Source organism: Trichomonas vaginalis, chromosome IV (assembly GCF_026262505.1).
Source record: "Trichomonas vaginalis G3 chromosome IV, whole genome shotgun sequence".
Classification (NCBI taxonomy): Eukaryota; Parabasalia; order Trichomonadida; family Trichomonadidae; genus Trichomonas; species Trichomonas vaginalis.
Window position 1 is genome coordinate 16151642 of NC_067206.1, and position 17072 is coordinate 16168713.

General features: G+C 29.5%; 4 protein-coding genes across 4 annotated transcripts, besides 11 other annotated features; 2 read left to right on the top strand and 2 right to left on the bottom strand.

Moving 5' to 3' along the window:
* Nucleotides 1-1886: part of a mobile genetic element that runs on past the window's edge.
* Nucleotides 1859-1886: a terminal%2Cinverted (terminal inverted repeat of MuDR-2B_TvMULE3 transposon ID:TVAGG3_0104210).
* Nucleotides 1887-3400: a mobile genetic element.
* Nucleotides 2632-3400: a terminal%2Cinverted (terminal inverted repeat of Phantom-3 transposon ID:TVAGG3_0104220).
* Nucleotides 3401-3412: 12 nt separating this feature from the next.
* Nucleotides 3413-3652: a mobile genetic element.
* Nucleotides 3625-3652: a terminal%2Cinverted (terminal inverted repeat of MuDR-2/MuDR-2B_TvMULE3 transposon ID:TVAGG3_0104230).
* Nucleotides 3653-4756: a mobile genetic element.
* Nucleotides 4757-5459: 703 nt separating this feature from the next.
* Nucleotides 5460-5729, bottom strand: TVAGG3_0104250 (uncharacterized protein; the record flags this gene model as incomplete). Its single annotated transcript, XM_001294579.1, has 1 exon — nt 5460-5729. The coding sequence occupies one exon, from the start codon at nt 5727-5729 to the stop codon at nt 5460-5462; it is 270 nt and encodes an 89-aa protein (XP_001294580.1).
* A 32-nt stretch (nt 5730-5761) lies between these two features.
* Nucleotides 5762-6091, bottom strand: TVAGG3_0104260 (uncharacterized protein; the record flags this gene model as incomplete). Its single annotated transcript, XM_001294578.1, has 1 exon — nt 5762-6091. One exon carries the CDS (start codon nt 6089-6091, stop codon nt 5762-5764), a length of 330 nt encoding a protein of 109 aa, XP_001294579.1.
* Nucleotides 6092-8311: 2220 nt separating this feature from the next.
* Nucleotides 8312-8438: a mobile genetic element.
* Nucleotides 8439-8529: 91 nt separating this feature from the next.
* TVAGG3_0104280 (myo-inositol hexakisphosphate metabolic process) lies at nt 8530-9504 on the top strand (the record flags this gene model as incomplete). Its single annotated transcript, XM_001299265.2, has 1 exon — nt 8541-9431. The coding sequence occupies one exon, from the start codon at nt 8541-8543 to the stop codon at nt 9429-9431; it is 891 nt and encodes a 296-aa protein (XP_001299266.1).
* An 867-nt stretch (nt 9505-10371) lies between these two features.
* Nucleotides 10372-10526: a mobile genetic element.
* Nucleotides 10527-10934: 408 nt separating this feature from the next.
* Nucleotides 10935-11036: a mobile genetic element.
* A 183-nt stretch (nt 11037-11219) lies between these two features.
* Nucleotides 11220-11585, top strand: TVAGG3_0104310 (ankyrin repeat protein family; the record flags this gene model as incomplete). The annotated part of the gene is made up of 1 exon (XM_001299264.1): nt 11220-11585. The coding sequence occupies one exon, from the start codon at nt 11220-11222 to the stop codon at nt 11583-11585; it is 366 nt and encodes a 121-aa protein (XP_001299265.1).
* Nucleotides 11586-12188: 603 nt separating this feature from the next.
* Nucleotides 12189-17072: part of a mobile genetic element that runs on past the window's edge.

A 17072-nucleotide genomic window follows, 5' to 3' on the forward strand; every position in this document is an offset into this window, starting at 1 on the left:
ATTCACAATAAATAAAAATAATAAATTTTTTAGTCTATTAAATTATTCTTTTCTTTGAAATCCTCTAAAAATTCTTCGAAATGTTCTAAAATATAATCTGGAGAATTATAACAAAATTCATTAATTTCTAACATATACGTATCTAACAATTCATTTGGAATTTCAAACGATCTTAAATATGTAATTGAATTTTGTATCTTCTCATTTATTTGAGAAAGTTTTTCTTCAGCATTTTCCAATAAAAATCTTAATGGATTCAAATTGGCTTCTTGATTCTGAACAAAATTTAATACTTGGTATAAACGTGATTGAACTTCTCTTTTCAATTTTGTTTTATAATCTGTCAATCGAGGCTCGCGAATTCTAATTGAAGGAATAAAACCTGTTTGAAGTAAATCGTTTTTAATTCGATAAAAGTAATTGGGTGCAACTTCTTCTAAAAGATTTTTGACAAAAATATCAATTCTTTGATTTTTAACGCAGCCAAAATCGTGATATTTTATCTTTTTAAATAAAGATTCAGAAACGTTATTCACAACGGTTAATTCATTTGGTCTGGCAGCGGCTATCCACATCATAGCCAACAATTCCTTATACAAAATTCAAAAACTTGGGTGCAATCAGTTCTGATTGCACCCAAGTTTTTGAACTTTCTTGAGGGAATTAAAGGGTGAGAGATTTATAGTCTATCTATATATCTCCCACCCTCTAATTCCCTCCCTGACAGCGGGAATTTTGTCTGAATGTTAAACTATTCAGACAAAGTTTCCCACTGTTTGCGAAGGAATTGTTGGCTATGATGTACTGATTCATGATCAGTACATCATAGCCAACAATTCCTTATATAAAGTTCAAAAACTTGGGTGCAATCAGTTCTGATTGCACCCAAGTTTTTGAACTTTCTTGAGGGAATGGAAGAGTAAGAGGTATACATTATGAATATATACCTCTTACCCTTCCATTCCCTCTCTGACAGCGGAAAACTTTGTCTGAATGTTAAACTATTCAGACAAAGTTTCCCGCTGTCAGCGAAAGAATTGTTCCATCTGGTGCATAGAGTGTGAATCTATGCACCAAATGGAGCAAGTCCCTCGCGAAATTGCCAAAACTTGCGTCGCATTTCAAAGATTGCGACCCAAATTTTGGCGATTTCTAGTAGAGATGGAGTATTTTGAGTCACTGACCTATATGCAGTGGCTCAAAGGGCTCCATCTCTACTTTGAAGCAAGGAAACTTTCCTCGAAATTTTGATAATTTGAAGAAAGTTTTCAAGCAATTAACAAAGGATTACTCGCTATGAGGTAAAAATTCTAGATTTTCACCTCATAGCGAGAGCTTCCCTTTCATTGCTTGAAAACTTTCCCCAGCTTCAAAATTGGGGAAAGGGCTGTAAAGTCGACTCCGATACCAGCAGGTACCAGAGTATTTAAAAGAGAAGCCCTCGTACGAGTTTCTATGAAGACCTTCTCATTCAAGAAGATCTTAATAGAAAATCGTACGAGGGCATTGGAAACTCGCGTCTGGTACATGTTGGTACCAGAGTGTTTGAGATTTGAAGACTCTGGTACTAACATGTACCAGAATTTATGATGAATTTAAGATGGACCATTATAAATGGTAGCGGTTTGTTTCAAAAAATTTTAGATGAGATTTGCATAGATATAGATTATATGATTTATACATATGAAAAATAATATATAAAAATATAATTTTGAGATAATTATGTAAATAATATTTTAAATATTTGAATTTGAGTATAATTTTATAGTAAAATATATTATAAAGAGTATTTATATAAATATTGTAAAATAATATAAGTAATAAAAATTGAGACCCCCTCCCTGTTTTTGATGTTTTGTCACTTTTTCGGTAATTCTTATTGTTTCCTTTAATGAAAGTGGATTTAGCGATTTTGCATCGATATGCACGGGCAGATAAAAACACAAGTGATCATAAACAGTCGTATTTCATTAAATTGAAAAAAATAAATGAAGAGATTCAGTTATTTGAAGAGCATTTTGGTCTGGAAATATCATTAATTCCTGAGGATATAATGAAAAAATATAAGGATTTGTCCAAACATTCTGGAATTGATTTCAGAGATATTGAAATTGAAAGGTATATGTCAAGTGATCAAATACTTGATGACATTCAAATAAATTTAGAAGAAACAAAAAATGAAAAGATAGAAAACATTGAAATTGCCGAAGATGATTTATTTCAATAATATGTAACATTGATTTCTATTCAACTTTATCGTTATTATAATAAACATTTTTATGATTTTTTTAATATTTTTTATAAGTAGATTGAAGATTATTTGATGAAAAGATGTATATATATACATAATGTACCTTACAATATCTTCATGCTATGAATTCCAGAATAATGACAAGTCTTTCATTCTTAATTAGAAGTCTCCAATATTTTGTCTATTTTTTCATATTTTTTCTATTTTTTTCACCATTTAAAATTTCTTAAATTCTAAATATAGCAAATTATATCATTTTACTTTCTGCAACGATTTAATCGAAAATTATATGAATATTATTGTAAATATTTCTAAAATATTTTAAATACAAATAATTTTAAACTGAACCAAATAAATTGGATAACTTTAACTCAATCAAATAAATATTAATATGAATTTTTATAGAAAAACTTTATTTTTTCTCAATTTTTAATTTCATTTCAGTCTCTAAACTTTCTTACTATGTAAAAACGTATTATTATAGTAATAAAATAAAATACATGTTTATTCGATCTCGTATTTCAAAAAAATAAAATTACTTATATAAAAAGATTCTCTTTAGTCAACTTTCTTTTTGAATCTCTAATAAGTTTTTACTGTTGCTTCTATATATTAAGTATTGATTCTTGTAGTAAAGAAAATCCGGAACGTTTATTTATTAGAATACTCGAACTTTGACTTACATATTACTAATTGTAATTATTTTCAAGGGCTATTTCTATTACTCCTACTTGTTCGGCTTAAAATCTGCTATATTGTTAAGATAAACTAAGTCTAAATTTTGAACCATTTTTTGAAGTTTAAAGTGTAATACATATCGATTTTTTATCCGAATTTAAGAATTGCTTCAAAGTTTTAGCGTGAAATCGTGCATTTTTTCTAATGAAATTGTTATTATAAGATAAGCAATCTGAGTTTTTTTGAATAATATGTCACTACACATGATAGAGCGTTACGTGCTGAAAAGTTACGCTTCGTTCTGAAAGTGGTAATGAAGTTTTATTAGAATTCATCAAAAAAACGTATGAAAATAATCGTATGTCAAAATGTGAGCACTTCTCAAAATTTGCTCACATTTTGACTATTTTTGTGAGATCTTCCTCACAATTTTTTTGACAAACGTACAAAAAAGTGCCAAAATGTGAGCAATTTTTATATCTCAGATTTGCATAGATATAGATTATATGATTTATACATATGAAAAATAATATATAAAAATATAATTTTGAGATAATTATGTAAATAATATTTTAAATATTTGAATTTGAGGTATAATTTTATAGTAAAATATATTATAAAGAGTATTTATATAAATATTGTTAAATAATATAAGTAATAAAAATTGAGACTCCCTCCCTGTTTTTGATGTTTTGTCACTTTTTCGGTAATTCTTATTGTTTCATAAAGAACTTAGTTCAAAGCGCGAAAAATAGGGTAGAGCCATATGTCGTCAACACTGTTGAATTTGTGCTATCTGTATTATTGAGCGGCGCTACATTTTGCCAATCAGAATTTCAATTCATGCTGAATAACATCAAAGTTCCGTCATAAGCTACATTTCATCGAGTCCAAGAAAAGGTTGGTCGTGGTATCATAGAAGTTGCCAGAGAATCTGTTAATTATTGGAAATCTCGAATGAGAAAATGTTCGGGACTTTTGTTTGACGGTTCTTGGAGTCAGAGAAGAAATGCAATGTTTTGCTATGTACAATTTGTAGAAGAGAAACTCAAAAAAATTGTAGATTGGGAAGTGATATCTAAATCTTTTAAAAATTTCAAAGGTAATTTCATCGGAAAATCAAATGAAATGGAATTTGAAGGCTTAAAAAGAATGCTGAAGCGTTGGAATAATGAAAAACGCGTAAATTTTTTGTGCATGATGGCGATGTCAAAATTGTTTCTACAATCAAAAATACGTTCAAAGGTATCAGAGAATACAGAGATCCTGGACATTTTCTTAACAATATACAGAAAAAGCTCAAACTGCCAGAATTCAGAATCTTATCTAGCATTTCAAAGAATTTATTGCGTTGGCTTAGGCAACTTCTCAATGACACACATATGTCAATTAAAACAAAGAAGTTTTTATGGTTGAATTCCGCTAAACATTATGCCGGAAATCATAAATTTTGTCCAGATCCTGAAAAATGCAAGATGATTAAACCATGGAAATATGCAAAAAATAAAACTGCTATAAAAACACTTAAAAAATTCCTCGAAGATACCGTAAAAATCTTTGATATGGTAAAAAAGATTCATTCAACTCAAGTAGTTGAATCGATAAACCATATCAAAGCAATGCTTGCTAATAAAAATATTAATTGGCATGCTTCTTGGCCAATTAGGATAGCAGTCACAATATTGCATTTCAATGAAAGTATGTTTGAAACGATTGTAGCAATAAGATACAGGTTAAATTTACCAACAATGCCAGAAATGATGAACAGATATTTCAGAATGTATGATACAACAAAAGATTTAATCAAAGCATTCAAAAAATCAAAGCCGATGACATAAATAATTATTAAATTTATTTCACCCTCAAAACATCATAATCTTGCACCTTCTTTGAATAAACACTTTCACCTTCTATTTTTAATTAATGTTTTTTAATTGTCCAAAATTTTTAGATTATATAAGATATAATTTTTATAAAAGTATTATTTTCTAAAAGATAAGTATATATTCTTAATCACAAAACCTAGCATTTTATCATATCTATATATCAGCTTCCTAAATATAATACTCATATAGTTAGTATGATTTTAATGTTTTTGAACATGAAACGAAAATATGATTACAATCATATAACATAATGGAGTTATTGATATAACTTATATGCATGATACATTAAGAAGTCTTCCAACAATATAGATATAGTTGTAGATTCCTATGATTCCTTTTATATTGTGAGATAATAGCATTTTTATGCTGTCAGGAGCCTATGAGTGCCCATCCTTAAAGCTACTTTTTATTTTGAAAGGTTGCATTCAATTATTTTCAATGAAAACCACCGTCCTTAAAAATTTCTCAACTATATCATAATGAGAAAAAACAAAATAAGAATATGAGTATAATAATAATTTAATAAAAATGAAAAAAATAATAAATAATAAATAATAAATAAAATGCAATTTTGCTAATTCAAAATCATCATTATCTTCGTCTTCTGACTCTCATTCATACTTGATAATTTCCCCTGGTACACTCTAAATGGATTTCTTGTACTTGTTCTGCTTTTTAGATCCTTTTGTAAATGTGTGTTGTTTCAATATCATTTTGGAGTAACGTTTCTCTTCAAATGATTTCACACAATCATCTGCAAGTGGGGAAAGATGTAATGCTTTTTGGATATCTTTGAGAAAATGCTCTGGATCATTCCATTCTAAGATTGCAATGATAACTCTGATGTTAATGTTCTTCCAGGCTCTTGATTTGTCCATATAACATGCAATTTTGGAGTTAAACGCTTCATTCATGCAGGTAAAGCCGATGGAAGAAACTTTGGAAACTATGGGTTTCCATTTGTGAACCCAATCATAGAGCATGAATTGAAGTTGGATCGAGTTGACACATTTTTGCCATTCAAAGCATTTGTATTTGTGAGTCTCGTCGCTGAAAACTTTAACTGACTTGTCAGAAGCTGAGAACTTTGTAAAATCTTTTGTGATATTTTTGATACATGACCTGGATCGAATCTTTCAAGATGAGAGACGCCAAATTCTTTAAAGACAGAGACACTTTTGTTATCTCTGTCTTTAATAATCTCTTTAACATCTTTCAAGATATTGAATTTCTTTAATTGCTTCCAGATGATTCGAGTTCCAGCACTTCCGGCCATTATTCAAGCACCAAGAATCTGTCGCGCTGAGAGTCGACGACGTTTGTGGAGTAAAATGTTATGCATTGCCTTTAATTTCCGTTTTGGGTTAACAATATGGCCCATGCAACAACAACAAAAAATGAAATCCCACATCATTAGGTGAATATTTTGGACTATCATTTTAAAATCGAGGTTTTTCAAAGGATTATGTATAATGTTCCGGTTTTTAGAATCTACATTAAAATGTGAGCATTTTTATAGTTTCAAAATTCAAAAATAATGTTTCTATTCTTCTCAAAAGTAAAAATAAACTTAATTGGAAAAATATTTTAAAAAATTATTCGAACAGAGAGTTAATTATTTTGCACAAAGAAATTAAAATACAAAATAAGTAAAAATAAAATGAAGAAAAAGGAGAAATTCATTTTTATTTAATCAATATGTTTTGATCTTTGAAATATTAGTGAGCAATAGCTTTCTATAGATAATATCGATGAAAAAATTGTTTTTCGAATAAGAATTTAAGAGTCCACTGTAAAAATTGAAAGTCTCTGAAAATTGAGAGGCGATTTGCAAATAATCGTTATCGTCTTTTTTTCCAAAATTCACTTTTTCTAGCGTTCTGATTAATATTATGTGAATGTAACAATGAAACATATCTTTAAATAAGATAATAATATATACTATCATTTCAAATCAGCCAATATTTGCAAAATCAGCGAGTTTGCTAAAAACTTGATTTTTTTTGATTTTTTTTTCGCTGTGGGAACCGTGTTTTGAAAAATAGATTAAGGATGCAGACTTCGGACGCTAATTTCGCCAAATAATGATCACATATCATATTTACAGGAGGCTTGATTTTAAGGCCTCTTTTTTCTACTTTTTCTTTAATTTATTCTAATTTTTTTTGTAATTAAACTCTTTTGTTCAATATTATCCACTCATTGAGTATTTCGATGCGATTTCTCTGCTAAATTATATGTGAAAGCAATTAGAATTACAAAAAAATTAGAATAAATTAAAGACCATAAAATTCTTTTAATTCGGGTATATTTGGGTATCAATTCAACAAATACATCATATTCCAAAGAAAACGTATTAAAATAATACTTTTGGACGATATTATTCCAAAGTAATCACAAATTTTCAGGATAATTCTTGTAAATTGGCCAGTTTAGACATCAAAAATAGTTTGGGCTGAGATTCCTGCTGATTAAACAAATCTTTTAGAAATAAAACTTTTATTTTATTAATAAGTGACTAATCTTTGTCTATATATGCAATTTAAATATGTTTTTATTGTATTATTTCAGCTTTCTTGAAGCTTATGACAATTCGCAATTTGCAATAACGTACAATTGCCAAGAAAGTTTAAGGTTTGGCAATTCACTCAAATCACTGCGAAAAAGAATTGCCAAAACCGAAATTGCCTTGGGAATTGTACGTTATTTTAAAAAAATTACATTGAGTATCTGTAGTCATACTCTAACATAATGCATCACCAAAAGCATAAATCCATCAATAAAAATGTCAAACGAAGCTATTTCTTATATCAAAATTATAAAAAATTCACAATAATATCTCCATTTTATTACAAAAATGTGTAAAAACTAAAATATAGCATTCTATTCGCCTTATTTAATCAAAAATATTGCAAAATTCTCCAAATTTTTCCCAAAATTCACTAAATGACAATAAAAATTATATTTTCCCCATATTTAAGAATTGCCAAGCTTGGCAATTCGGGATTATAGATCCAAGGTGATGTGACTTTTGCATCCCTGGGATGGTAGATACACCCAAAAATTTTGTGTTGTGTATGATATAGAGATGACATGCATAATTTATAAAAATTTGCATTTATTCAAGGACATTAGAGTATATTTTCGTTAAAAAATTAGTTTTAGAATGTGATACTGCATAAAATTGCTTCACATCTGACAGAGATTTAGATTAAGCAAAGTTTTTTTTAGTTTTGTGCCTTAGTAAAACACCATCTCGACCACTATTTGTGGAACGACGATAGGTCTTATTTGGCCTTACAGTGGACCCTTAAAAAGAATTTTCAATTTTATCTCGAACTTATGAAAATTCAGCAAGAACAATGCGCTAGATTATAGTATGGTCATATACTAGGTATATGAAAATACAAACCATCTTTCATTATATTCCCTCGCTTCCATTAGGACATAATGTAAACTATTCAAAATTGAATAGTTACTCATTTTTTCTCGAAGTTTAAGGCTGCACTTACGCCCATCTGACTTTAATTCAAATTTCTGACAACTGGCGTGAAGCGTCATTGAAATTTAACCTTAAACACCTGAATTGAAGGCCGTGTCATAGGGGCGTAAGTGCACCATTAAAAAATTGTGGAAATCAATTATTTGATAATCAGGTGAATAATAAAATTTCCGATGGAACTTGAGAACTTAATTGGCCGTCAGAAATTTTTCATTGCTGTAAAATGTCGAAGTTGCTTCGTGTTGGTGTATTCATGCCCGCATTCAAATGGGAAAGAATGAACCTTAATCAAGTCACACCAGAAAAGCATGGAATTGAGCTTGTTCCAGTTGAATTAGGTGACGATTTATCCTCATTTGATGCAATTATTCATAAATTCACATATCAGCTTGTCGATGGCCATGAAGCTGATGTTGCCAAAATCCAAGAATATGCTAAGAATCGCCCAGGATTCGTTGTAATCGAACCAATCGATAACATTCGTGTTTTCGTTGATCGTCTTGCACTTCAAAACTTCATCGAGCATAATCCATTACCAGACTGTGTAGAGTATATCAAAGGTTACCCAGTTGATGACAACTTCAAGCCAGAGAACGTTGGCCTCCATTATCCAATTCTCTTGAAGCCTGTTGCCGCCTGTGGAACATCAAACAGTCACTCAATTCAAGTCATTCATAACGAAGAGCAGCTTCGTGCTGTTGGAAATCCATATCCAATGCTTGCATTTCCATTTATCCCTCATCATGGCGTTGTTTTCAAGTGCTACAGCCTTGGAGAGAATTTTGTTATGCACAAGTCCAAGTCTCTCGTTCTTAAGACACAAGACAAAGTCGTATTCGATTCCCAAAAGCCACTTCCAACAGAAATCGATGCTGGAGCAGTTCCGGATGACGCTGCTTCATACGAACCATCTTCAGAAGAACTCAAAGCCTCAAGCGAAGCTCTCAGAAAGATGACAGGAGTTCAACTCATCGGATACGATCTTCTCAGAAGAGAATCTGATGGAAAGCTTTGTTTGGTCGATTTTAACTACTTCCCATGCTTCAGAGGTATTGAAGATGTTCCTGGAAAGTTTGCTACTTTCATCAAACAGAGAATTGCTGATGCTAAATAAAAAAGGATGTATTTTACATATTTAAATAATGAACATATTACATATTTGTATCTTGCAGTGGATTAAAATGTTTCTGCAGTCTTTTCTTCTGTAAGTGTTATAATATATGTTTTTATTTCTTAAATTTTAAAGTATCCGTTTCCTTAAAACTGGAGCTTACTGAGACCTTAAACTTGAAAATTCGATGCTATTGTATTTCAATTTCAGAAATATTCTTATCGAAAATAGGCTATTGATTTTTTATAAAATAGCATTATGCATTTAAGAAATGAAAAATATTGATTTGTTTCAACTCCATCTTAATAAATAAGTGAAAAAAATGATAATATCGTTTCAAACTATAACATAGCACTTCAAAGCTACGATATCTGATATTGCCTTAATTATTTTTGCCCAATATCGCTTCGAATTATATTCTGTATTTTTCAAATTGTGGGGAAAAAAATTGAAAAGTGAAAAAAAATTAAAATTATCAAACATACGATTATTTTTGATTCAAATGCTGTTCGGCATTAGAATCAAAAATAATCATTAGTATGATAATTACACTTTTATTGCATTTTTAACAGGCTTCACGCCTGTATAAAAACGCAATAAAAGTGTAAATTTTAAAAAGGCCGGGAAACGTCTCAATTTTTTAAAAATGGCTAGAAAAAAGATATAATAAAGCAGAACATATGTAGAATATATCCTTTAAAAATAAAAGAAAAACTAACGTCCGTTCTTGCAAAATACCAAGAAGAAGTTAGACCATTCAAAAATTGTATAGCTTATTTTTCACCCTTTTCTTTTTTTTCCTTTGGGTACTTATCTCTTTTCTCCCGCTCTCTATGCCTGAAATGTAAGTAACTACCTGAAGATTTGTATTCTTCTCTTCATTAGGTAGCTATTATACGTAACAATGTTGCCTCTATTCTTAATTAGTCTCCCGCATTATTCTGATCTCGTAGTGAAACAACTCCAATCTAACTACAAGCAAACAATACAACTCACAACAACTCAATCAATACGAGTATATACAGTGGAGCTGCTTTGTTCTGATCTCTCTCATCAGCTGATGAGAGATCTCATAGTGATGCAGCTTCAATCGAACTAATAGCCTACATACAAGTGGGCTATGATTTCTCTCATTATCTGATGAGGGATCACACAGCAAAACAGCTCTAATCGAACTTTCTACACAACTTTGCAAAGTGTTTATGCAAAGTAATGTGCTTGTTGCGTCAATATGCAAAGCTGTTACGAGTCCTTCGGAAGAACTTTGTTAAATGATAATATGTATCTATACACCAGAAAGTTTACATTTATAAAGACAGATACCGTCAACAATGACTTCATGCCCAGCATATAATACATAAATTCACAGAGAAGAGCCATCTCAGGCTTTATGAGAGCGTTCCAACAGGGATCCTCGTATACTGACTGTGAGAAAGGCATCCATTATCTGAAATTGATGCTTTTCTCATAATCAATTTTGAAGATCTTCGACAAACAAAAATAATGAAGAAAGAGAAGGAAATAAGAAAAAGGAAAAGAAGAGGGAGAGAAAAAGAAGGAGGGAGAGAAAAAAAAGAAGGAAAAGGAAAAGGGCATATTAAATATGATTTTTTTGACCCTGCACTTCCGCACGGTAATGTTTTATCGATTTTGTCCAGGCCTAGCACGAACACTGAGATTCATGTGTTTACATACATTAAATGTAAAACAAGTGGTTGTGAAAGAATTGAATATAAGTTACAACTTCTGAAGGAATATTAGTCAATTTTTTTTGATTAGTCAAAAATTTTAATGTTTTCAAATCCCCTTACTAAAGCATGCGAAGAAGGAAATCTCGAACGTATTAAATCTCTTATAGAGAATGGTGATTATAAACAAGTAGAATCTTTAGATCAGCCACTCATTTATGCATCTACAAAAGGTCATCTTGAAGTTGTTAATTATCTTATCTTTGTTGGGGCTGATAAAGAAGCAAAGGATGTAAATGGATGGACTCCACTCATTAATGCATCATTGTTTGGTCATCTTGAAGTTGTTGAATATCTTATCTCAGTTGGAGCTGATAAAGAAGCAAAGAATAATGATGGATATACTCCACTCATTAATGCATCATTGTTTGGTCATCTTGAAATTGTTAAATATCTTATCTCTGTTTGAGCTGATAAAGAAGCAAAGGATAAAAATAGAAAGACTGCTCTTGATGTTGCAAGGGGTTCTGTGAAAAAATACTTTTTGGGAGAAAAAACAGAATGGAGAATATTAAAAAAATAATATCTATTGAAGTTCAAATAATTGTCTTAAAAATAAACAATATCCATTTGAGATTTGTGTTAAACATATATTAATAGGTTCTGATTTGATTAAGAAATATCGCATCGCTTAGATTTCAAAATAATAATCTACGAACCCACTCTTTTTTTTAAGAAATAGAAGCATCGCCTTCAGATGATTCACTTTTAATCATGAATTGCTGTATAGTTTTGGCGAAATGACATCCAAATTAAATATTGATTATGAGTAGTAGGGTATGATGGGTTATGTGACTTTTTTTGTAAACGTAAGAATTCATACAATATTGAACGATTTTGTATCATTATTTTTAACATTAATTTTAAAATAATTTATTTTTTTTATTCTTACATAAATGACCCAACAAGTAAAACCAGATAAAATAGATTATCGAATTTTAGAGGATGGTGTTCCTGTTTATATTCAAAGATTTAAAGGGAAGCAATATTATAGAATTCTTAATCCTGAATACATAAAACATTTATTTATCACTTAAAAGAATATGACCGATATCATAATTTGATATATGAAACTAATATAATATTTGAAGATAACAAACTTACAAGCTTCGAACATGAAAATGATATAATATTCGAAGATGAAAAAAAGAAAGAGATTGAAAAGCAATTCAATGAATGCCTTTTAAATACATATGCGCACATTATAAGACATAAAATGAAATTAATTCCTTATTAATCAAAAATATTTTTTATCTTTATATAAAGATGACAAATAGAAAATTTTTCATTTGATATCTATTATTGCCCAAACGTGTATGGACTACATGTAGAACTTAAAATAAAGGAAAGGGATACATATGAAGAATATATAAAATTTTGTAGAAAAAACGATTATATACCGGAGTCAAAGAATATATTCTTGCAAAATATAAAACCTATTATAAAGGTCGGAAAGATTAAATTTCCGTGCATAGTAGAAATATACTTAGATGATGTATGTGACGAATTTCACAGACTAAATGAAAAAAAGACTTTATATAAAGATTTTGTTAAATTTCTTATTGAAAATTATTTGAAGCCTGAACATGTGATTCCAAAATATCACCGATGATATTTTAAAAAATAAAATAAATTATATTTTTTAAATAAAAAAATAATTTTTATCTGATAGAAATAATACCTACAAATGACGGTATATAAAAAATTGACTTCTTACGTAAAATTAAAACTAAGTTAAATTTATTTTTTATTTTTATTTTATAATAAATGAGTATAACAACTAATTCATTGAAATCTTTAAAGTTCACTAATTCAGAATTAGAAAATATTTTAGAAAATTTGGAGACGGTTCTTATCCAACATATATGCAGAATGTGAAAGAGTTTTCCAGATTGTTGAATGAATTTAAATATAACGGGCCAATACTAAAAAGGCTATAATGGATATTTATATCCCAAAAAATTGAAAAACAGAAGAATATTCCTCTTTATGGCCAGAGGACCTGGGCTCAGAGAGCCTTGAAACACCTCCTGAATATTTTGAAGAAAAAATTAAACAAGATGAATATTATAACGATGAGATGAGAAATTGGAACAATTAAGAAATGAAATAGATGAAAGAATTAAGGAATTGAGAAATGCTGAGAATGAAGTAGAGGGTTTAATGAATATCCCAGCTTCAGAATCAGAAGTTCAAAAATCACATGAGGAAAGATATAAAAATTACTTTTTGGAATCTACTAAAAATTTATTAGATGTATATTGACGAAACACTTCAGAAGAAGGCACAAAATTTATTCATAAACATAAGCTTCAGTTTATTGACGATGGAGATTATCCATGTATATTACTTTCACCTCCTCTTGATTCTGAAAAATTCAAAAAAGCATGAAAAATGTACATATGCAACAAATACGATTAAGAAAGAAGACCATGATATTTACACAAATTATTATTTAAATAAATGTACAGGTGTTGATAAAGTTTTTGATTTGTTAGATAAAATATCAAAAGAAACAATTGGAATATAAAATTTTATGCGATTGTGGTTTCATTATTGAAGATACCAATAATGTTTCATATGAAAGAACAGCACCGAAGGAAGACGAAGTTGAAAGGTCTATACCATTCGTTATTAAGAACATAAAAGATATGAAAACTTATAAACATTATATTTATTCATTTATTTCAGAAAAAATGGAAGCAACCCATAAAACATCATCTCATCATTTTATAGCTATTCATACATTCCTTTTCAAAGTTGTGAAATTAAATAAGACAGGAATTAGATTTAATGTATCAGGGTACGCATTCTTGAGTAAATTAAAATGTATTCGTCACGTCGCAGATGATAAAAATTTATGTGTTCTTAATTCATTTTATGGACTTTAGCCCTGGACTCTCTGAGTCTCGGACTTTAAAAAAAATAAACTTTATTTTTATTTATTTTTTAATTTTTATTCTTACATAAATGAACAAAAATGGAACAGCTAAAATGAATGATAATCAAATAAGAGCCGAAGGTAGAAGGTTATTTAAACGCTTCTATAACATTCCTGATGGTGTTAATCCTAAAACTCGTAGAAGTTATTTAAATGAAGCCATAGATGCATATGAAGGATTTGACATTTCATCAGAAAGTGAGAGGTTAGCAAGAATGTTAAACGTTAATATTGATTTTTATTATTGTGACCCTCAACCAGAAGACGTAGACATTAACAAGGTAGACTTTCCATTAGTGGAATCAATAATGATAGATCCAGAATTTGAAACAGTAAATATTTTATTAACACAGAGTCCATGTGGAAAACTTCACGCTGACAGAATTACAGACGTTGAAGCACTCACAGGATATAAAGTTTGCCCCTTTTGCAAAGAAGAAGTATATTCTATCCGTGATGATCCAGAAAGGAAAAACCAAAGAAGATTTTTAAAACATTGTGAGAAATGTAAAGAAAATAATGGAAGATTAATTCAAGACGTTCAATTGCAAAACACACAACAACCATATACACCACATATTACGAAACAGAAGATATATCAGTGGTTATTAGCTCACAATTTGCAGGAATATTATCAACCGACAAGATATTATATTACTTTTGACTTCGAAACATTAGAGACTAAAGAAGAATTACAACTTTCTGAGTGTGCAACTTTGAACGCTTACTTAAAACCATTCATGGTATCATCAACGGTTAAATTAAAGCCGCAAAGCGGCGAGGTCGTAGACCGTGATAAAACATATACGAGGAATTTTTGCTTAACTTCAGTGATTCTTTTATTTCTGATTGGATTGAGTTTTTATTTTCAACCTGTTCATTAGTTGCTAAATCAAATATTGAACAATATGAAGAATTAATGAAGTCGCAAACGGACCAAACGGCGGGGACTTTGTCTCATACATTAAATGAAAAACAGAAGGAAGCATTTAAAGAACTTCTAGATGAGGAATTCAATAAAGTGAATATCATAGGTTTTAATTCGGGAAAGTTTGATTTAAATTTAATTCTTCGTGATTTAAACACTGCAAAATGGAAAATAAAATCAATGCTGGGTTCATCTTCACAATTTAAGCAAATCATTGTAAAGAAAACAAACGTTCCATATGAATTGAGATTTATTGACATCAGAAATTATATAGCGGGTGGGACATTAGACCAATTCACTCAAGATTTCGGAAACAATAAATCACGTGTTAAATCCTTTTTCCCTTATCAATTCATCACATGGGAAATTACGAAGAAGAATTATATAAAGTGGAACCATTCACTCAAGATTCATTTTATTCAGCATTAACCCAAGAAACTATATCAGATAGTGATTATCAAATATATCTCAATGATGCTAAAAATTTTAAGAATAGATTAGAATATTTTATTCATTATTGCAATAAAGATGTTGAAATTATGATTGACCCAATTGATAAAATTATTGAAGAAACATTTGTTTATAAAATTGACATGCTTCATAATCTTTCTTTATCATCGAATGCTTCAATGATTCGTTACGCTTTAGCATATAAAGACTTTAATCCTAATGAAAAATATCCTGAGGAAGAGATAGAATCAAGTTTTGAATTAACGAAAAAGTATTGGAAATATAAAATTGAATCATATAAGAAACAAGATGAAAAAGCAGAAAGGGATACTAAAAATAATGTTTCAATGGATGATTTTCAATACTATCACGATTTAATCCTTTCATCTAAATGCAAAATGTGTGGTAAAGCGTTTACATATGCAAATAAACCAACATTAGATAGAATCGATAATGAAAAACCACATACCAAAGAAAATTGTCAGTTAATGTGTTGTTATTGCAATGTCGTAAAATCAAATAAAGATGAAGATGTTCAACGTTTAAGAATCAATTTAAGAAATTATGCATTAAAAAATAATTTACCAATGACTTTAGATTCAGTTGAAGCTTATCACATTCTCCGTAATGGAATTACTGGTGGTTTATCAAATGTTCAACATCGTGTTAATCTTAAAGGAATCACGCACATTAATAAACTTTCATATAATCCAGAAACTAAAACTGTATCAAATGAGGACACCACCAACATTATGACTCATTTCGTTGGTGTTGACTTTAATTCATTATATCCTTCATCATTTTCATCTAATCCTCATGATTTCATTCAATATACTGACCATAAAATGTATATGCGGGAAGATTGAATGGTGTTATCATTTGTGATACAGCAACAAAGAAAGCAAAAGCACTGGGAATTATTAGAAGAAAAATACTTTATTCGTGGCTGAAGTAAAGGGTCACATTGATGAAAAATACATTAATGATTACATAAACTTTTTACCGATAATAAGAAACTTAGATATTATCACAGATGAAAAAACAATTGGCAGTTTTATGTATAATTACATGAAATCAAACAATCTACCAGTTGACCAGAAACAGAGAAATTAACTCAGTTAGCATCAACACACAACCAATATCAACCATTTTCTTCTTATTATCTTTGGTATCTAATAGACAGATTTCATTTTATCATTGATGATATTCAATCAATTTTAACATTTACTAAAAACACTTGCTTTAATGAATTTGCGAACGAATTTATGAACGAAAGACAAAAGGCTGAATTAGAAGGAAATAAAGGAAAAAGTTTATTTTGCAAGATTTCACTTAATGGATCATATGGTTACGATGCAATGAATACACAAAATTACGCAAAGACTAAAATAATGAATGCACAGAAGGCACGCGTTGCATGTATGTCAAATAAGTTTAAAAACATAAGAGAAATAGGAGAGGATACATATCAAGTGATGCTTAAAGATAGATTTTATAGATGTGATACATGTTTACAAGAGGCATTCTTCACTTTAGATAATGCTAAATACTGGTATTTGGTTTTCATTTATGATTTT